The 22,669-nt window shown below is 45.7% G+C and overlaps 1 protein-coding gene across 2 annotated transcripts; it reads left to right on the forward strand.

The window, feature by feature from the left end:
* The first annotated feature begins 1,785 nt into the window (after positions 1-1,785).
* Positions 1,786-17,335, forward strand: fmr1 (fragile X messenger ribonucleoprotein 1). 2 transcript variants are annotated; one of them, XM_079744948.1, is made up of 15 exons: positions 1,786-2,162; positions 3,109-3,161; positions 3,274-3,367; positions 3,665-3,736; positions 4,288-4,436; positions 6,707-6,800; positions 6,967-7,083; positions 7,667-7,837; positions 8,547-8,625; positions 9,636-9,751; positions 9,865-9,951; positions 10,326-10,542; positions 11,113-11,343; positions 11,464-11,543; positions 13,897-17,335. In XM_079744948.1, exons 1-15 carry the CDS (start codon positions 2,112-2,114, stop codon positions 14,128-14,130), a joined length of 1,845 nt encoding a protein of 614 aa, XP_079601074.1. In that variant the 5' UTR covers positions 1,786-2,111; the 3' UTR covers positions 14,131-17,335. The 2 variants fall into 2 exon arrangements, with proteins under 2 accessions (XP_079601074.1, XP_079601075.1); XM_079744949.1 differs by having other exon boundaries at positions 11,140-11,343.
* Positions 17,336-22,669: the final 5,334 nt, after the last annotated feature.

The raw sequence follows: 22,669 nt of genomic DNA on the forward strand, positions 1-22,669 counted from the left end.
TACATTTATGAAAATGATCATTTGCTCTTGGATTTCTCTATTGGTCCTTTTTGTAGCAGTTCACAACGACAAACGCCTTGCATTTGAATTCCTTGCAAATTGTTTGACAAAAAAACTGGTTCTGATGATGCAATGAATGACTACGGTGCAACTACAACCTAGCCTATAATTCATGGAATATCTTATAATATATTCCCCTTGTTGCTAATCATGGTGTCTGTATCACACCACAGCCAGCTTAATTTCGAACACACACATGAGCGCACAAACTCACACACTTGCACATGTGCAAAGTGAAATATATGCAAATTATATAGTATCAAGGAATTACTCCTTCCAACCAGCACCCAGTTCCAAATGCCTGGTCTAAAGTGTCAATCTTGTTTAGCACATCCAAGGGCCAATAAAAGGAATCAGTCCAAAATCCAGTCACCAATTTGCCAGAATACTTTAGCTCGTCACTACTGGTGCCAACTGAACTTTTAGGTAGCTCTGCCAAGCTGTTTTAGGAAATAAATCGACTGTTGGTGAGTGTTGCAATCTAACACATTTATTGGTTCATGTCTGTTTCAGATCAATGATTTAGTTTTCCTAAATGGGGCAAAGGTTGCTATCCGAGGTGCTGATTCCCCTCAAGCCTCAATAGGAGGGATTTAATCCTGTTCTATAGTAAGGTTAAATCTGGCACAGAGGGGAATTCAGGGACTTTTGCATCTGGCTATAGTGCTTATAATGCTTGTGTGAAAATAGATGTGATTTAACTGACAACATGTAATAGATATGTTATGACACAAGCACCTCATAACAGCAAAACTTGCCATAGCCTATATCATACCATTAAACGATGGCTTAATTTATTCTAAACTTTGAAGCGACACATTGTATTGCTGTCAATTTTTTTTTCTTTTTTTTTCATCATTTGGGTGGTTTTGGGCACAAACATAAATGCTGTGCGACACAAGCCTACAAGAATACGCTTTAGCCTAAACATAGGTCTGAGTTACACTCACTGACAAGTTAGTGTATATTAAAGAACTCTATTATTGATAGGATTTCCTTTCCATCATTTTTGCTAGTATAACTTTGTTGTGTGAAATAGCATTTGTGATGACTTTATATAAACTTGAGTAATTATATCAGTTTAAAAGCATATTTACACTAGCTTGTACTAACTAATTAGTAACACAACAATTATATAGTTTGTGTGAAGTTCTGGTTATCGAGATGTTTGTGAGTCGGCGGTATAATGTACAACTTTAAAAAAGGTGAAAGACTAAAAATGATTGTAGTTTGTTAATCTGGTTTTTAAGACACACACACAAAAATACACTCACACAGACACACAAAGACACACACACACACACACACACACACACACAAATGCACACATACAGACCCACACAATCACAGGTCAAGTCCTCATTACATTTTCTGCATATATTAGTGCATCAAATCCTCTTTAGCAAACATATTTCATGCCTGCATGTCTACGAAACAGGCTGATATTGAAACAAAAAAATCACATTAAAGACAAAATTTATTTTAACCACCATTTTAATGATCTCATGGTTAAAGTTTTTCCATTCGTACAAGTATTTTGATATTATTATCATTTCACAGTAGGAGGAGGCAGGAGCCATGACGTCACGGGGCAGAGAAAGAAAGGAACGGCCGGCCAATAGTACTGTTGCCAGATTGGGCTAGATTTCCCAGACCAATCCCAGCCGAGATTGTGCTGGGAAATCTGTTCCAATCTGGCAACAATGGCCAATAGCAGCGCGATGCACTAATAACCACTTAACGTCAACACAACCGCGACTGCTCCGCCTGTAATTGCTCGTCGATGACGAAATACAAGACACCACACACCTAAAAAAACGAAACGCCTGAGGTCTTAGGGACCAGGTCCGACCGGATATAAACACGCATCCGCACTGGGTCAACGCGGCCTGTTACCTCGAGCTAGCTGGCTACATCGGCTAGCTTCAGAGCAAAGTGAAACTCGTTCCCCCTCGGCTAGCTTCCCGCTAGCTAGCTAGCTAGCTGGCTACCTTGCACAGCTAGCGGTAGTTAGCTAGCTGGCGAGCGAGCCCAGAGGATCTATCCGCGCCATGGACGAGCTAGTGGTGGAGGTGAGGGGCACCAGCGGGGCTTTCTACAAGGTAATTCCACTTTTTATTGTTCATAATTATCCTGGTACTAAGTAGAGCTTTGCATTCATGAGCGCTGGTTTCAAGGAGCTAGCGAGCTATCTCACTAAATGCTAGAACACACAGCTAGCACACACACAGTGATGCACCCAGAAAAGCACATCACTATGAACCTAACTGCTGTTTATGTGTTTATAGTGGTGTTCATAGTACTAACCAGATCAAACTAGCTTAAGTGAGGTACGTGTATTGGTTTAGCAGGACAGATGATGGTTTTAGTGGGAGGCGTGCAACTCCCAACGTTAACCTGCAGATTGCATGATCTGTGTGCAGGAATAAACAAGCGTTAGTTGTTGTGTGTGATAACGTGACACTGAATTTCAACAAAGGGACCAGGAGCCCATTTGAGTTGGACCAGGATTCAACCCACTTTTGTGGGGTGAACCAAGTTGCATCTAGCTGGCCTCATTGTTATGACCATGTAGCTCATACGATCTCGTTGAATCCACACTTTCATTCCAGTAATTGTCTTCATAAACAGAATGTGTATGATTCTGAAGTTTGGTGGACGATTTGGCTGACGACAACCCTGCCAGTTGTCGACCAAGCAGCTCGTTAGCCATTGGTATTCTTTGCTTAAACCTGTTGCTTTTTGTTATGAGTGATCTGGTCTTAAGTAATTAAAAAGAGCTGTAATCCAAATAGTTTTCATTGGAAGTGTCTGTGTGTGCGTGTGACCATAAATCCTGCTCAGCGTTCTAGTCAACCTCTAAAGATGCAATGTATGAATGATGCACTAGACATGCAGTATAACTTGCTTTTAGGAGAAGCTGTTGGAAATGAGTCACATGTATTTAAGACAATGGCAAAACATGCGCTTGACACTCACCATGGGTAATAAGTGCATGCCTTTTGAGGGTGTTTGATTGGCTGACATGAGTATTTGGCTGTCATGCAGGCTTTCATAAAAGATGTTCACGAGGGAACTGTGACTGTGGCGTTTGAGAACAAGTAAGTAACACACACACTCAAGCAGTCACACACATTGTTCCCCATGATCTCGCTTAGCGATCCATCATCCAATGCTTGTGAACTAATTGGTTTTCTGTGCGTGTGAATCCAGCTGGCAGCCCGAGCGCCAGATCCAGTTCCAGGACGTTCGCTTCCCTCCCCCGATGGGTTTCCTCAAGGAGATCAACGAGAACGACGAGGTGGAGGTAGGATCCTCCATGTATTCTGCGGCCCGTCTTCTCTTGTTGTGTTGTCATGTCGTCATGTTGTTGTTTACAAGAGCGACGGAGTGCTGCCTCTGTGATGAAACTAGGACCTGAGCAGCCTTGGGTGTTCTACTGCTCAGCATTATTCTTAGCTGAGGGTTCCCTTGAGAAAACTGTCAGATTGTATTTTTTGTATCAGCGCTATGAATCCGTTTTTTTTTTTGTTAAACCAACCATGAGATGTTAGATTTTTTGCCTGATAAGTTGGATGTATGCTTTATGTTTTCTATTTCTAAGGTCTATTCCAGGGCAAATGACAAGGAACCTTGTGGATGGTGGCTGGCCAAGGTTCGCATGGTCAAAGGAGAGGTATGTCTTCATTGAAGTATGGTATATCTGAACCTATGTTAGGTTTTTAGTTTGGTCCGCTGGGCCAGCCTCTTTGTTAAGCCAATTATATTTTACAGAACTATTATGAACCGAGTCAAGTGTTTCTTCATCTGTTGGATAAAAATATACTGTGGAAAAATGTGTATACAGATTCCCTGGTCATGGACGTCTTTTGTGATCTGATAGTGAACAGTAGTCAGTCTAGTGATTTAAACATGATTTAGGTAAATTTTTCTGTTTGTCATATCCATTAGTTTTGTTTTAAAATCAAACTTTTATTCGGTGAGTCATGTCAGATAGGCTGGTGTCTTGTAGCCCCGATGACTCTTTTGGTTTTGGGCTAATCATACATACACTTCCTCTCTCTATCACTCTCTCTCCTCTCTCAATTGGTTTTGCTTCTATAGCCTCTAGTCTATTTTCTCTCTCCTCTCGTCTCCTTCTTCTCTTGCGATGTTCAAAGCCACTGGGATCAGAGGCCCAAGGGGTCTGTGGTCTAACTGCCGCCCCAAACTGACCTCCCTCTGTAGTTCTACGTCATCGAGTATGCCGCCTGCGATGCCACGCTGAACGAGATCGTGACGCTGGAGCGGCTGCGGCCGGTCAACCCCAACACCCCGGCCACCAAGAGCACCTTCCTGAAGATCGACCTGGATGTGCCCGAGGACCTGCGGCAGATGTGAGCACCGCCCTCGCGCACCTCTTGCAAACACACACACCGCTGCAGTGCATGGACAGAGAGGGGAAGGCTGCTTTAGAGAGGGACACATGGCTTCCTTCACTCCCACACCTCAAGCATGCAGACACACACACCGCTGCAAGTGCAAGATCTACATTTTACTTTGCATTTTTTTTTAATGGCAATTTTTCATTCCGGATGTCGACAAAAAAGGTCAGGATTTTGTTGTATTGTTACCTCTGCAAACAATACAGATCAACAAAGGCACAATAGAGTAAATTTCATTTTTATTATTTAACCTGACTTCAGTGTAGGTAACCAGGAGGGAGTAAATCAAAACTCTTCCAGCCCCCGAAGTTCTTCTAGCTACTTGAACAATAGCGGTCTCTGTGGTCAAACCACCGTAACCCTCTCTCCAGGCTTTACTTCCTAGCCAGCATCATTTGTAAAAATGACTTCCTGGTACCTATTCTGCCAAAGGGCACTTGGCATGGGTGCAGCTGGCACACATGTAAACAGCAGGTGAACTTTGGTCTTTGTGATAAGTCTTTTCGTACAGTAGTTGTGTGGTGATCCACCGTTTTTAAATCCACAAACTCCATACTGAGCCAAGTATCACATTATTTTATTAATTTAGCCAACTTTTTTTTTTTTTTTTCCAAAGAAACTTACAATAAGAGCATTCAACAATGAAGATATCCCAAATATAACCCAAAAAGTGCACGAACCATTCGAGTCCATGCATTTAATTAAATAAGAAAACTGCTTCTAAGTGCTACAATATAGAAAAAGGGATACAGAAACTTATTTTCTTCATGTGCCAGGATGCAGTGCAAACAGTTTTGAGTTTTCAACCTGCAGCGGACATTTTCGGTGGACTTTCAGCTCTCCTGGTGTCGTTGGGGAGCATGTTCCTCCATTTTGGAGGCAGGACAGGGATCCATAAAGACTCTGTTGAGGGAAGGCTGGGGTCCCAATTTAGTGAGAGAATAGCAAGCCGTGTGGCAGTCCTAGAGCGTAGTGGACAGGATGGGGTGTTTGTACTGACCATATATGGATGTAGGACGGTTCCGAGCTGATACAGCATGTTAGGCGTGTACAAGTGACTTGACTCGGATTGGAGCAGCCACCGGTTGCCAATGCAGGGTACAGAGGAGTTGTGTATTGTGGGAGAACCTCGGTATGGTGAAGACAAGCCAGGGTGCCGCAACCTGGTGGAGCTGCAGAGGTCGCAGCGATGATTGACGTGATTACAGCTGGTCATGCAGTGTCACACCCAGGTTCCTTGTTACTATAGAGTGGTTAATTGAGGAGAGGTCGTGGATTTATCACGGTTTCAGACTGTGATAAAAACCTGAATCCAGACTGGTGAGGAACCAGGAGGTTGTACAGGTGGACGTTGGCAGGGAGTTTGGTAAAGACTGCACGCTCAAGTGTTTGGAGATGAGGCGAGAGGCAGGTCGGTGATTCCTTAAGACAGGGTTCCCTCTTGCTACTTTTGTCCGATTGTCAGAAAATTACTAGTTTCAAAGAGGTGTTAATGAGAAGGGCGAGGAAAGGACGGAGATGAGCATTTACATTTACATTTAGGGCATTTAGCAGACGCTTTTATCCAAAGCGACTTACAATAAGTGCATTTTTTACAATAAGTACATTTGTCATAAGAAGTGAAACAATATATCGCTGTCGGTACAGTAAAGACGTTCATAGAACCAAGTGCAAGTATTACAATCGCTAGGCTAACCCATTCCCCGTGTAAGGCAAGCGATAGCAGCTACTGTAGATGCTACACAATTAAGTATTGAGCAGCAATAGATGGTGAACGTGACCTGGGTAGTACCTCATTGAAGTAGTAGTAGTAGCTCATTGTGAGTGTTGAATAGGAAAGGTGCTATATTCATTTTGCCCTTCATGGCTGGTGCACGCACGCTCCTTGCTCTTCTTCAGCAGAATCTGTCCAGGGAAGTCATTTGGCCTGATTCTATGCTATCTGAAGTTTTAGTGAAGCAAGGAGAGCAGGCTGCCATGGGTTGGTCCCCCTGACTGGTGTAGTCCCTAAACAGGGTGCAGGCTTCACATTTTAAAGTACATTTTCTTCTCAGAACTTTACTTGCATCATAAGCTGTTGATGACATTTTATGCAGGATTTGCAATGCAAACACAATGTTCTATATCTGTCGTTTTTCCATATGGATGGATTACAATGTGGGTCGATCTCGGAGTGCATTGTGTGATCCACTCGGATTGAGTGTTCTCTCTCTGCATTGCAGGTGCTCCAAGGAGTCCACCCACAAGGACTTCAAGAAGGCGGTGGGAGCGTTCAGCATCACGTACGACTCGGACGCCAAGCAGCTCATCATCCTGGTCAGTTCTCATTACGTCTCATTCCACCAGAGCCAAATGCCCACGGCCCTGTGGCTACACGTCACAGATGATTCCCTCTATGGATGAGACCCACCTTTACTTGTTGTTAGGCATGTGCGAGATGCATGCTGTGGTTGGGGTACTAACTGGTGGCTCTGGTCTGCAGTCGGTGAACGAGGTGAGCGCCAAGCGGGCCCAGATGATGAGTGACATGCACTTCAGGAGCCTGCGCACCAAGATGTCCCTCATGCAGCGCAATGAGGAGGCCAGTCGACAACTGGAGGTATTATTTTAAATATAATTTGTGCTAAATCAGGGTGTCCCACAGCCCTCTATAGGCAAGGCGCCTCCACTAAATAACCCACAAATGACCTTTTCACAACATGAGACTGCACATCCATTGACGCCAGCATCTGCATTCAATTGAACAGTAATGGTACGCATCTAAAAGCCTGGTATACTTTATGAGATAATACAATAAACTTGTTTCATGGTATTCAAATCCGATTAAGGCAACAACCCCCATCGGTAAAGTGAGAGCAAACGATGATTCCACTGTCACGGTTTCAGCAGGCAGCCCTGCGCCACCGCTTGGCTCTTCCTCTGAGGCATCTCCCCTGCCACTCAATATCAATTTGGTTGGAAAGAAACAAATGTTTGGCTCTTTTCACTGTAGTTTTCGTCAGGTTGACGAGGGCTTTAAAGGCCATAAAGGCCTCAGGAAGGCAGAAACACTCGCAAGAACCGCAATGAGACTCATGGAGACTATAAAGGGCCCGGAAGAGACCGTTTAGTTTAAATACAATGGCAGTGCCTGGCCCTAAACGCTGAACATGAACAACAATGTTCCTTCTGCGTGGTCGCAGAGCTCCAGGCAGCTGGCGTCCCGGTTCCACGAGCAGTTCGCCGTCCGGGACGACCTGATGGGTCTGGCCATCGGGACGCACGGCGCAAACATCCAGCAGGCCCGCAAGGTGCCCGGGGTGACCACCATCGACCTGGACGAGGAGACCTGCACCTTCCACATCTACGGAGAGGTGGGGGTCGCCCACACGTACACACAGCACCCTCGCACAGCAGGGGAGGACCGACCGCTCTAGGGTTCGTGCTGCCGTGGTGCAGTTTACAGAGTAAAGGCAGAGAGCAGAATGAAGTGAGAGCAAGATAAAAACAATGGAACATCCCCTCCCTCTCTGCTCCAATCAGAGAAGAGATGCCCTGATTGGGCAGCTGGGAGCCTTAAAAAGGTGGCTCATTCAGATGCAGGTGGATATTCTCACAGTGCATTTCAGCTGCTAAAAACCGACAGATCGCTATGCCATTTCCAACAAATTACACTCAAAGAATAGCTCTTAAATTTGACCTACAGCACCTTTTTAAAGGGGACATATTATACCACCAGGTGTGAGTGTGATTTGCCTTACAAGCCGTTTCGATAATCTGCCCCATATGACACCCCTAGTGGGCGTGTCCACCTAGATCTGTGCTGGGTAGATGAGCAACGTTTACTTCAGTCCACTGGGTAGGCTGGTAGACTGATCTATACGGCTAATCACACTCACATCTGGTGGTATAATATGTCCCCTTTAAACGTTTGACTCGTCATTGGAGAGTGTCGCAGCCAGCGGGCGGTTTGTCACCTGTTGTGTCATGGTGCCACCTGTATTGGCTGTCAGCTGTCCTAGCAATACATGTTCCCTGGAACAAGCTGGAACAGTGGCTTCATCTCAGACCATGTGCTTTCAGGACCAGGAGGCCGTGCGTAAAGCCAGGAGTTTCCTAGAGTTCTCCGAAGACGTCATCAAAGTTCCCAGGCTTTTAGTCGGTAAGTAAGACCCTTGTTGCTGTGGAACGGAACGGACCCACGACAACAGGGTTGATCTATAACGTCTATAGAGACATTTAAATATGATTTCAACTCAGCTTTTCATCAGATCCTCACATTGTATCACGTCACAGCCCGTTATTTTATCATCCCCCGAAATGGGGTACATATTTCCTCAGAAACCTTCATTGATTGTTAATACAATGTTTAGTGGCAAAATTGGGCACAGACGCTTGAGTATCTGTTTATTGTGGTTATATGCAATCAAACTCAACTTTGAGGACAAAAACAACCTTTTTTGGTTGTAAAAAAAAAGGAGAAGTTTGTTATTTTTTGTTATTAGCTAGTTTCATTCATAGACTGATACAGATTGGACTGTATGAATCAGTTGAGGCCAAGGTTTCATATATTGCATAGTTTGTGCAGGTCAAATTTCCTGAAAAAAATATCACTTTTGCTGTAGTGGTGCACGATTTGGTGAAAAAGTCATATTGCGATTATTGTGGACATTATCGCGATTTGGTGTCATGAGTCTACTTGCTTGGTTATCAAGGAAAATGCACACAGATTGCTGATAATATATAAATGTTTCTTTCTCAACTCAAACATAGAAACTTAAACTAGCATAAAAAATACTAAAAAATATATAAAAAACTAAAAAAGTGTACAGTACTGTTTTCAAAATAACAATATTTTACAGAATTAAATCAATAATAAAAAAATATCTTTTTCAAAATAAAGGCATTTCTGCTGTGCAAACTTGTTAGGTTTTCTCAATAATACAACTAAATAAAATAAATATAATAAATAATAACACATTAAAAAAAAAACATTTTTTTATTAAATCGCAGCCTTTTGCGGTTATACAATCGCAAAGGCTGATATTGCGATTCGATTAATCGTGAAGCACTATCTTGCTGTGCATTTGCACAGTTATGAAGCAGAAAACCCCTTTTTTTAGTATTTGATGGTGATCTTTGCATGTGATTGCCTCTCCCTCCTGCTCGCAGGGAAGGTGATTGGCAAGAATGGCAAGCTGATCCAGGAGGTGGTGGATAAGTCTGGCGTGGTGCGGGTCCGCATCGAGCCCGAGAACGACAAGAAGCCCAGCCCGCCGTCCGATGAGGTGCGCGGGGCCCATACTCCCGGGACCCAAACGAACCCAGCTGCTCATGTGGGTCACATGGTGCCGACTGTACTCTCTGAACCCCTCCCTGTCGCCCTCTTTCTCCACACCAGGGGTTGGTGCCTTTTGTGTTTGTGGGGACCAAGGAAAGCATCTCCAACGCCAAAGTGCTGCTGGACTACCACCTCAACTACCTCAAGGTGAGCGTCTCCATGCCAGTAGTGTTCTGCTTTAACCCGGGGTCTGCAGTCGTACTGCAACATAGCAGACAGCCCAGCCCGTCCCGGCCCAGGCAAAGAGCCTGGGCCCGGGAACCAAGATCACCAGAGTTATGACTCCTGTTTCAGGGGGGAGTTAGTCCACAGAGGAAACGTAGTCCCAAGCTTTCAGATCGTGATTTAAATAAGTTGTGTTTCTAAACTAGCAAGTCTACTTTAGTCCCGTTTATTAGACTACACTGCAACAGACACAGTTCTGGCCGCCGACAGGGAAGCGTGATGCACGCGTTGACGTGTTTCCATTGATCTGGGAGCCGGTCTGGGCCCTGTTGAACCCCCCTCTCCTCTCTCCGCAGGAGGTGGACCTGCTCCGTCTGGAGCGTCTTCAGATCGACGAGCAGCTCCGGCAGATCGGGGGGGGAGGCGGGGGCCCCCGCAACCTCAAGGACAAGGCCTACGTCTTCGACAACGGCATGGGCAGAGGGGGGGGCGGGCCCGGGGGGAAGGGCTACGCGGCCGGGGGAGCAAGAGGAGGCCGGGGGAGGCGAGGTGGAAGTGCTGCCTTCGCATCAGGTACGCTCCGTCACTGAGAGGCTGCTTTGTTTTTTAAATACCGTTGCTGCACTAGGTGACGTGTATTAGTGTCCATATGTATTATTAGGGTCCTCCGAAAAGCGTAGGAACCCCACTGAATTCGTTCGTATTATTATTAAAAAGAAATCCTGACAAATTCGGCCATATCTCAAAAACGACAAGCTCAAAAGTTCTAAAAGTCACTTATTAAAATGGGGAAGGGAGTCAAAGGATGGGCCTGAATTAACAATAGGTGGCGCTTTAACAAGCCTTCACATACTCAACTGGCGGCCATTTTCACTAGGAAAGTGCGATTATGCAAGAAACTGCGTCTGCCTCATGACCATCGGGTTGTTGGTTCAAGTCCAACCTCAAACAACTCTCAAACCATTCTGTGAGACTTGTCAAAATATCAACAAATGTTTACTATCATATATTCATTAAGCCACCATACTCGTCATACAGGAGGACCCCGTCATGGTTGCTTGCAACTATAGTTATTATTATTTGATTTTGCGTGAAGATCCACGGCCGGCCTCTCCTCACCTGCCCTCTATAACATGGCTGCAGTGTCACATGACCCCTCCACCCCCCCAGGCACCAACTCAGAGGCCTCCAACGCCTCCGAGACGGAATCGGACCACCGGGACGAGCTCAGCGATTGGTCACTGGCGCCCACCGACGAGCTGATGACAGGGGGCGGTACCCTGCCTCGACGCGCCGACACGAGGAAGAGGGGGGGGGCGTCTGGAGGGCCCCGGGGCCGAGGGGGAAGGGGCGGAGGACGTGGAGGCTATAAAGGTGTGTGTGTGTGTGTGTGTGTTCCGTGTGTGTGTGTGTGTGTGTGTGTGTTAGTTGTTGGACGTGCTCCTTGTTTTTATATGCTTGTGTCTTGATGAGTCATGGCTGCTCTTCCTCCAGGCGACGACCTTCCCTGGGGAGAGCCGCGACCTCGCTACGTCAGAGACAACAAGGCCAGAGGGCCCGAGGAATCCCTGCAGGTAACCCCGCTCATCCACCTCCAACATGCCCTCATCCAGCGTGGCAGCGCTTTAGAGGGCAGTATTTGCTCATGTCGATATACAGTAGCTGTTACATTAGATGTTTGTTTAGCCAAATGCAGCATAGTGCAGTGAGGGCTGGCCCAAGACACAATTTTTCCTTGGAATAATATTAGAAAAATAGTTTAATATTCGCTAAGGAAAAACAAGTCGATCCATAGTGCCTACCCTGCAGAATCGTGTTTGGATCGTTTTTTCTTTTTAATTGCTGCAGGGTTATTTAAATAATGCAAAAAGCAAAACCATAATATCGCGTTGGATTGCTGCGTGGACTAAGCCAGTTCCAATTATCCCACAGCAAACTTTTGTGCAAAGTTTTGATCAAACTGCAGAGCAGGATTACCGCTATTCCCCCGAAGAGGCAGAGCATCCCACCCTGTCCCTGTTGCATCTTATATGGATGCAAACCAAATCATCTGAATTAATGTACACATATAATTATTATTACCACCAGTTATTGTAAAGTATGTCTCTCGGTCTTGGACGGCAGGTGTGAAAGTGCTGCCGAGTATTGACTAATGTACTCAAATGAGAATACTAAACTAACAGGACATGGTCATCCCAGGTTCGGCCAGGCGTTTTGAGGATGGTTACCGTTACCTCATTGGAACCTTTGGCCTTCCATATGTCTAGTATTTCGTCCCGGGGATGTCACTGGAATATTCAAGCTAAATGTAAACAAACCCTCAACCTGCAGTTCACCAATAACTATAATCATCAAAACTAAACTGGGCTCTGCACTAGTGCAGTGGACTCCCATCACAACACCATGAAGGAGAACAATATCCTTGAATAGTTTCAAAGGGGTGATGTTATACCACCAGCTGAGAGTGTGATTAGCCATTGCATGCCGTTTGAAGGCAGAGAGAAGGGCAGGTTTTCAAACGGCCTGTAATGACTAATCATACTCACACCTGGCGGCATAATATCACCCCTTTAATAAAATCAATGAATAAAATGTGAATATTGAAATTATCTAAAACAAGCCTGCTAGCACGGGTATGAAGACGAATAACAAGTCAGCTCTGATGACCTCTCTTCTCCCTGTCTCTTCCCGTCTCTCCTCTCTGTCTCTCTTCCCGTCTCTCCTCTCTGTCTCTCCTCTCTGTCTCTCTTCCCGTCTCTCCTCTCTGTCTCTCCTCTCTGTCTCTCTTCCCGTCTCTCCTCTCTGTCGCTCTTCCCGTCTCTTCCTGTCTCTCCTCTCTGTCTCTCCCTCCCGTCTCTCCTCTCTGTCTCTCTTCCTGTCTCTCCTCGCTGTCTCTCCTCCCGTCACTCTCCTCTCTCCTCTCTCTCCTCTCTCCTCTGTCTCTCCTCTCTGTCTCTCCTCTCTGTCTCTCCTCTCTGTCTCTCTTCCCGTCTCTCCTCTCTGTCGCTCTTCCCGTCTCTTCCTGTCTCTCCTCTCTGTCTCTCCCTCCCGTCTCTCCTCTCTGTCTCTCTTCCCGTCTCTCCTCTCTGTCTCTCCTCTCTGTCTCTCTTCCCGTCTCTCCTCTCTGTCTCTCCTCTCTGTCTCTCTTCCCGTCTCTCCTCTCTGTCGCTCTTCCCGTCTCTTCCTGTCTCTCCTCTCTGTCTCTCCCTCCCGTCTCTCCTCTCTGTCTCTCCCTCCCGTCTCTCCTCTCTGTCTCTCTTCCCGTCTCTCCTCTCTGTCGCTCTTCCCGTCTCTTCCTGTCTCTCCTCTCTGTCTCTCCCTCCCGTCTCTCCTCTCTGTCTCTCTCTCCGTCTCTCCTCTCTGTCTCTCCTCTCTGTCTCTCTTCCCGTCTCTCCTCTCTGTCTCTCCTCTCTGTCTCTCTTCCCGTCTCTCCTCTCTGTCGCTCTTCCCGTCTCTTCCTGTCTCTCCTCTCTGTCTCTCCCTCCCGTCTCTCCTCTCTGTCTCTCCCTCCCGTCTCTCCTCTCTGTCTCTCTTCCCGTCTCTCCTCTCTGTCGCTCTTCCCGTCTCTTCCTGTCTCTCCTCTCTGTCTCTCCCTCCCGTCTCTCCTCTCTGTCTCTCTTCCCGTCTCTCCTCTCTGTCTCTCTTCCTGTCTCTCCTCTCTGTCTCTCCTCTCTGTCTCTTTTCCCTGTCTCTCTTCCTGTCTCTTCCTGTCTCTCCTCTCTGTCTCTCCCTCCCGTCTCTCCTCTCTGTCTCTCTTCCTGTCTCTCCTCGCTGTCTCTCCTCCCGTCACTCTCCTCTCTCCTCTCTCTCCTCTCTCCTCTGTCTCTCTTCCTGTCTCTCCTCTCTGTCTCTCCTCGCTGTCTCTCCTCCCGTCACTCTCCTCTCTCCTCTCTCTCCTCTCTCACCTCTCTCTCCTCACCTCTCTAGATCCGCGTGGACAGCAACAATGAGCGTAGCGTGCAGCACGCCCCGGCCGGGAGAGGAGGAGTTGCAGGAGGCGGCGGCGGCGTAGCGGGTGGCGCCCCCTCCTCCTCCTCCCAGGGGGCCCCAGGTGCCGGCGCCGAGGGGCCCTCGCGACACCCACCGCGGCCCGTCCGGGAGCGGGTGGCGAAGAAGGACAAACAGGACACGCCCCCGCCGCTGCTGAACGGCGTGTCGTAGGGCGGCGCCGAACGAGGGGAGGAGGAGTCGGGGGGGGGGGGGGGGGGCGGATCTTAGCGTGACCAGCCGAGGGCGTGGTGGACGGTCGTCATCTCCATACGTTCAGAAAACACACACTCAGTAGAATACAGGGGGCCTCTGTGTTAGGGCCCGGCTCGGTCTCTCTGTCCCTCTTTTGAGTTAATTGTCGGCGCCGCTCCGTCGATCCTACACGTGCGAACACGCACTCCTTTGAATCTGGAGATTCTTTACTTCAATGGGTTTTAGTTTTTCGGTCGTATCTACGTTCGGTTTTTGCTATCTAGCGCGCTCTGTCGTGATCTGCACCTGGGGTTCCTGGGATTCGCCGCTCTGGAGGAAATGCTGAAGAAAAGTGACTCATTCGTACCGACTGGAAGGTAGAATAGAACATGATTCGCTCCACTACCCATCGCAGTCACAGTTTTTACATTCCTCCTCGCTTCCCCCCCCCCCCCCCGTCCCTCCCCTTCCCATGCTGACCAACGGGACTATCGAGTGAATAATTGGTTCACGAGGCCAGCAGCAGGGGTGAACTTTCGGCTGCATGTAATTGTAAGCGCCACAGGTGTCCCTGACCTTGCTCGACCTTTCCCAGCTAGAGTCCGCCGCCGCGGTGGATCTGATCCGTGAGATGAATTCAAAACGGGACCACAGTGTCTCTGAGGGGCCAGCTGAAGAAGTGCTGGCCGTTTGTCGAGGGTTTGTTGTTTAAGGGCCAGGAAAATGTTTTCATTACAATTCATTCATGGGCCGTTTTGATTATGTTGCAGGGGCTAGGTGAAAGGTGTACCCCAATATCAGTTAGTTTCAAGCGCTTGACTTTCACCGTGTGTCATCATGCTGACGAGAAAGTCCTTTTTAATTGTACATGAAGTCCGGCGTTACGACCTCCCCTTGTCGCTTCCTTATGAGGAATCCATTTAAATAGTCACCACTGGAACCCCCTTTTTTAATTTAGTATTTTTGACCAGGTTTTTTTGACCAAATTTTGTGGGTTTGAAACCCATCCGACCGTATATTCTAACTAGGTGTTGCATATGCTGTTCCTCTTAAACTTTTATACAAATTGTCTATACTGAGACAAATAAGCTGACTTCTGGCCCGCAATCCTCTTGGTGACATTCTCCATTCCTGTTCCACTCTTCCTGCTCAAAGAGGCGTCCAAATAAGAACCTGACAGCAAGATCCTTCATTAGACCAGCACAGAATTGTTTGTTTCTCATGGTGAAATATATCTCAGACCTTTTTAAAATAATGGCAAAAACAACAACTTTTTTAAACCAACGATCCATAGTGGACCTTCAACTCAATGAATGGTTCTGGAGTGTTCTCCATGGAAACACCTAGAACTGTATCCACGGCAGCAGCTGACCCGACTACGAGCTGGCCCACTGATGGAAGCCATTCCTGACCGCCGCACCTTGTACACTTGTCTTATGACTTAGAAGTGATTGCTGTGGTTTGAATGGATTTGTGTAGAATTGCAATTAAGTGTGTTCCAGTGGACATGGAGACTTTAGAGGATTTCCTAACGACTAAACCCTAAGGGACTTAAGTAGTGTCGTCGGTGTGTAAACGTGTAATATCGACCGTGTAAGGGCTTCTCAGACTGTTCGTAGCCTTTATTGGGTATTAATGGAGTTTTTCTTGGTTATTTTCTTTGCACTGCAATAGATTCGACGTTGCACATAGCATCAGTTAACTGCATTTTGCTTGTAAAAATGTGGCGCTAGTTTGCACTTTTATATTATTATTTCATGTATTTGTGTGTTTTCTGTCCCATTACTGAAAAGGAAAAAAAAAAGGTCAAATCTATTTTTGATTGATAACCGGGCGGCACTACGCCCTGCAAATCCAAACACGTGATTGGTTAGTAGGCTACGAACACTTGGGGAAACCCAGCCATAGTTTGTGTGCCCTGTGCCTTGGAGTTCGTGGCTAGTATACCGTAGACGTCTAAATCAGGGAGGACACTTTTGGTGCAGGTATATAAAAGATGGTTAACATCGCATCCATGGACGCACTGTACAGCCCTGTGAGCCAGCCTAGTGCATTTTTTAAACATGGAGGATAGTTTGACGGGGGGGGGGGGGGGGGTTTGGTTTACTGCCATCTTTATGCAGCTGATGTATCGACAGCCACCAAAGCTCTGTCTGTCCTGCTAGTATACGTAAGGCCTATCACTGGTTCTGCTAGTATACATAAGGCCTATAACTGGTTCTGCTAGTATACATAAGGCCTATCACTGGTTCTGCTAGTATACATAAGGACTATAACTGGTTCTGCTAGTATACAAAAGGCCCATTACTGATCCACTTGGTATGAATTGGGGACCTTTCTTAACATTTTTACCCATTGCGCTTTGGACTTTTTCGTTCTCTTGCTCTCCCATGATCTCTCCGGACAAATGCTAAAAATGACCCCTAATTTTAGCACAAAAGAAGTTAAAAGATGTATTTCCCTCTCAGCCTGTAGATTCTAGCTCTTGTTGGTTTGGCTTTTACCTGGTAGGACACATGGCCTGGGTGGAGGGGGAAACGGTATCTCTGATAATATTGAATGATTATTGCCCTGCAGTGCATGCAGCTACTTAAACTGTTCAGGACCCACGAGATAGCATTGAAAAAAAAATCCCTTTTATATTTATACAGAAACCGCATCCGAGTGGAGAGCAGTTGAATTAAACTTGCAATCGGAAACACAAGGTCGGCCCGCCTGCAACGCATCATGGGTGCTTTCTGGACAGAATGTAGGAATATCAAAATCATGTTGGAAAAGCATTTAGAACCACAATCAAAACCCCTGTCATAAAGTGGTTTTCCCATTTTTATGTTTATTTCTAATTAATGTGACCGTACCTCCTTCTGCAAGCATTAAGCATCCTTCCTTATTTTTCTGCTATGCATTCGGGTCCAAATCTGAAAGCAACTGGAATAATGGCCAACAGTAGTTGGCCATTGAGTTCATACTGGATGTAGGGTTATCCATGGATTGTAAAAGATTAAAAGGGGGTGAAGGGATCCAGTTTACTTGCATACTGTATATAATGATGTCTTGAATTGTCTAATGAGAGAAAAAAATATTTGTACTATTCTTTCAAACGTGCACTTATTATCCCTGATCTGTGTGTTTAATACTAGAGCTCTTGATAATAAATGTGTGAATTGTAGTCCACTCCATGTCAGGAAGAGACATGACTAGAACTTTCTTTGGCCAATCTGCTAGATCTAGCGAACAATAGCTCCAAATTGAGAGCTGCCTGCTCTATATATTATATGGAACAAATAGTCACATGTTTTATTTTATTTTTCACAAAACATTTGACAAACAAAGGGGTCACTGCATTAAAAGGCCGCTAATTGGCTTCTTCGTTTTCAGTTTTAGCAAACGACACTGGGGATTAACCTCAGCTCTGGGGTTGTGTGTGTAAGCCTATTAAAACCAAAAATGCCATTACTACTATTAAATAATTCCCAAACTGTAATCTAAGAGCGCATTCGGCACCAGAAACATTGAATTGCAGCTCAATGCTTCTTCTGGCTCTTGGTTTCGGAGTGTAGGATACGTTTGTTTTTCTCAAACGCACTGTGAGGGGAGGTGAGAATGAGAGGTTTTATGTTCTATTCTCTTTAATCGAACCTGACGGTTTCAACTCCATGCTGTACATTTCTAAGCTTATGAGACAAACCAGACTTTGGCTGGAAAGTATCCTTCAAATTAACTTGAAATCAGTGGGGAAATGTCATTTGGGGCTGAAGCGTGTGCTTTCTTAAAATGTATCAATATCTATATTGTGGTGTGCTCTTTCATTTACTAATTTTAAGTATTTAGTATCTGCATCAAAGAGTTGACTTGGCCTCCCAAAAGCAATGTCGATGCCCATTGCAGTCACAGGACTGGGACAACTGGATGTTTTACCCCTCGACACAATGTGTGCTGGTACCCTAACAGGAAGCCGGGCATTGCACAGGGCCAGATGGACCATGTGACGTATTGGATGCTGCATCTTTAATTCAACATCAGCACCACTCAGTATAGCTCTAGGGTTTAACTATTGGGGTGTATTCTGTTCTGCTTCCAAGAAACCTCAGAGTCCAGTCAAAGTGATGGAGTCAGTAGAGGAGGGAGATGTTTATTACCCAAAACCAGCTGCAACATGGGAATTAGTCTTTATTATATGGGATTTCTTTAAACAGCGTAAGGGGAATGCATGGACTGTTATTTGTAAAATAAAAGCGAGAAATTACCACCTATGGGGGGGAGGGAAATAGTCTTATGACAAAGGCTGTAGGACATTGAAGACAGTGTTGTGGGACACTTTTAGAAACGCACGACTCTAGTTAACGTCAAGGACTTGAAGAGGATAAGACAGCACTGCCAGCCGTGCATATTATGCTACCGTCCCACACCGCCCCCCCCACGCTCCAAAAAAAATGTGCCTCATATTTATTCCCATGCTATAGTCTGGGACCGCAAACAGGGCTTACATATTAAATGATTCAAACATTGCATGCTTTGTGCTACATTTGTAAAAAAAAAAAAAAAAATCTTAAATAACAATGTACAAGACACAACTAAAAAATATTTAACTCATTTGGGATACTTGCCGGCCACAGTGAGAAGTAGATCTTCCTAGTGGGGATGCATGAGTCTCGAAAGCCACAATAGTCCTACTTGACCCCATCCAATTGAAGAACACAACAGCTCCTTTGTGTGACATTAAGGTCATCATGGTTGATGGAACAGCCTGCTGCCCCCTGAGAGTTCAGATCTTCAATGTAAGAAATGTTGAACTACCAGAATGCATTTGGACATTATTTTCCTGAATGCAAAAGGTGTGTCCTTTTAAACTTGTGAAGTGTACATGATGACACCAACGTTTTCAAAGCTGATGCTTCACTGTAGACTGAAGACAAGTAGAGATGCTGTACATACTGAAACCAGGGTAGTCTAAATGAATCTCAAAACCTTGTCTGGAGGATTCCACTGCACTTTAGAAAACCTCTTTTAAAGTGTTGATTTGTACATAACTAATAGTGATGGGAAAAAATAGTGTGGGGTTGTACTGAGTCGACATGTCTGGTTATAGTGCAATATATTTTGTATGCAAGCAGTTTCAATAAATAAAATGTAAATCTTACCCTGTGAAAAATGTCTTGTCTGTGCTGTCTGATGTGAGCTGCCCATTGGCTGAGATGTAAGTCCTGGATGCAGCTCATTGGCTAATAGAGGTGATGTGTTCAGCTCATTGGATAAACTGTAGGTGACTTGATACAGCTCATTGGCTGACTTTGGTGGCAGATGCAGCTCATTGGCTGACCTGGGTGGCAGACACAGCTCATTGGCTGAACTGGGTAATGGCTGCATCCCATTGGCTGAACTCAGGGGGGCGCTTCCCCCAATAAATGTTGAGTTCAAAATAAAGATTGCTTAAGATTACTTCGCAAATGCTGATGTATAATGCCACATCAATGGTTTTGCAAGGAAGAAATATCTAACCTTATTTAATTATAATAATCAATATGGCATTACATTTGTTTTCATGAAATATATGCGAGAGTCCTGAGAGACATGTTTAGTTCATTTTTAGTTCATTGCAATGCTCTTTGCTTAAGGGAGTACCCTTCTCCTGATGTGGCAAGTTCTTCTCTATTCTCACATGTAAAAGGATATGAAGCCATATACCTCGTTGCCCACTACAAAGATGTCCCTAGTTCTAAAAAGAGCACTGGCGTTGAACGGTTCTCAAACTGGTTTTATGGTCCCTTGAATACAGTGACATCATCTACCCCGGCCCTGGGCCCCCAAGACGAATTGATCTCAATCCGCTACTGAATCTGCTACTAAACTGCGGAGATTTGACCAATGGGACCACAGTTCACCAAAGAAGCTCTAATCCCCGGGCTCTTTAAAAAATTCCTTAAGACGAATTTCTCCCCTCTATAAAGCCTGATGAATGATAAAGTTCAACGAAATAGCTCCATCTGCCATGAAAAGGTTGCATTCATCATGGAAAAGGTCAAGGAGTGGTTCTGTCTGAGGAGCCTTCTGAAGGAGAGCAGGCCAATTTAGACCCGAGTGTTATTAGTGCTGTCAATGACACAGTGGTGGCATACATCAGTGGCATGTGGTTCCACCGCCGTGAATGAAGCATGTGCTTCAGTTCACTTCAGTCACTGTTGATGTGATTAAATACTCACAACCCTAATATAGCTCAGAGGTAGCAAATAGATGATCATTTACAAAAAAGTAGACCTGCCTAACCCATATCAATTGCTTTTTTGCATGAAGAATACAATTTTATTTTGGGACTTAAATACTTCTAGAGGATTGTCCAAACCATGCTGTTGAGACAGAGATGAGACTTTCCTCCAGCATGGAAGAGAAACGACATTACGAGCGGTAAAGTGGCCTTTTATTCAACCTCAACTGGTTCACTTCACTGCCTCTCCTGAGCCACATACGTTTTAGTGTAATGCCTTCCATTCACCACCTGGGGGAAGTGTGGGACTAATAGGTACGGCGGGTTCTCCGTGGGAGCCAGAGGAGCCAAGAAATGTCTTCCTTGGCCATTAAAATCCTGTGACAGACCTAAGCTGTAAGTAAGCACCAATTATATTGGGTTCAAACCAGACCGCTGCCCTTTCAGACTATGTGGTCTGTCTATTAATGTGTCAATTTAGAGCGCCTCTGTGAATGGACACAATATCAACTTTGTAAATTGGATCAGGATGTGACATATCACTTATTGCATAAAACATAAATTTGGAAAATATGTAATTCAGTTTAATTTGTGTATCTGTCTCTTTCACATATTTGATCGTGATTGGCTACCGTATATCGGTTAACATATTCTATCTTTCCGTCCACTGGTTTCATTTATTTTTTGTGTTTTGTATTGCACACTTTTACACCAATATTTTTCCTTCTCTATCTCACTCTCTTTGTCCGTTCCTCTTTCAATCTATGTGTCTCGCTCCCATCTGTCTCCCATGAATTCTCATTTGTCATTATTCCACCCTGCATCTCTCTCTCTCTCTCTCTCTCTCTCTCTCTCACTCTCTCTCTCCCCCCACCCCCCTCCCTCGCTGCTGCCTCCCTCAAATCTCATTTTTTATGTACTCTGTCTCTGCTCTCTCCCCCCCCCCCCCCCCCCCTTCCCCCTCTCTAGTCATTTTCTGTCTCTCAGACTCTGACCTAGTTTTGGACATCCTTTTCCACACACACACACACACACCCACACGCACACACACATACACACACACACACACACACATTTTGGGATTCATGTTCTGGTGTTTTAGAGATGTCTGGAACTTTTCTGTATTATTACATAACCTCCCCACACACACACACACACACACACACACACACACACACACACACACACACACACACTCACTCACTCACTCACTCACTCACTCACTCACTCACTCACTCACTCACTCACACACAAACACAGAGACGCATACACAAACACACACACACATACACACACACACACACACACAAACACAGACGCGCGCACACACACACACACAAGCACACTAGAGACCACATATGCAACAAATTAAGACAAAATATTCCAAGTATGACCAGTTGTGTCTCTATTGGTCCATCATGCAGTTGTGATTCACATCAGCACACAACGAGTAAACAAACGAGGCTGCTGATCTCATCGGTACAATCTAAAAACCGACGTTTGAATCAGCCACTAGAAGGAGTCTTTACCTGCTATCTTTTGTTTGAACTCCCTTACCTCCTTTCCCTGCCCTTTACTGTGTCCCTGTGTCGCCTCTACATTACCTCCTGGCTCTCTCTCTCTCTCTCTCTCTCTCTCTCTCTCTCAGTATCTCTCTCTCTCTCTCTCTCTCTCTCTCTCTCTCTCTCTCTCTCTCTCTCTCTCTCTCCTTCCTGTCTGTCAGAGGCGTTGTATAGTCTGTACTGCTCCAGTATGATGAAGAGCGAGAGTGGCATGTTGTCCCAGCACCGGCCAAAATACACACACACACACACACACACACACACGCACACACACCCACGCACTCAAACGCATGCTCACACACACACACACGCATGCTCACACACACACAGACACACACACAGTAACACACACACACACATACAAATACACACATACCCAACAAACAGAGTCAATACAGAGTAGATACACACTCTTCCTTTTGTCTTACACACACACACACACACACACACACAAACACACATTTCGAGGGGGTGTTCACACAGCTCCCACAACAAAAGGCGCCCACATGCAGGGGAAGTATGTATACTCATGTGCACACGTATGACCACACGTGCACACTCTGAGGAGAGGTGTGTTCTCTCCAGCCCTATGTGTGAACTCCTTGTGCTCTGTGAACTGTGACCAATCCCCCAAAAAAAGAACAAGCGAGCCTGGGGTCTGGCGAGGGAGAAGGTTATGGGGACGCTGACATCATAGGAAAGCCCTGCCACGTCACTGGGCTGTTTCTCAGGCCCGGTGCCTCGATGTTTACCC

This window comes from Pollachius pollachius, assembly GCF_949987615.1.
Source record: "Pollachius pollachius genome assembly, chromosome: 10".
Lineage (NCBI taxonomy): Eukaryota > Metazoa > Chordata > Actinopteri > Gadiformes > Gadidae > Pollachius > Pollachius pollachius.

What these genes read in the sequence shown, in the direction of transcription:
- fmr1 (XM_079744948.1), top strand. Translation starts at nt 2,112, where the DNA reads ATGGACGAGCTAGTGGTGGAGGTGAGGGGCACCAGCGGGGCTTTCTAC. An exon ending in AGTTCCCAGGCTTTTAGTCG is followed by an intron (nt 8,626 to 9,635) that starts GTAAGTAAGACC and finishes TCCTGCTCGCAG; the next exon opens with GGAAGGTGATTGGCAAGAAT. An exon ending in GGCCCGAGGAATCCCTGCAG is followed by an intron (nt 11,544 to 13,896) that starts GTAACCCCGCTC and finishes TCACCTCTCTAG; the next exon opens with ATCCGCGTGGACAGCAACAA.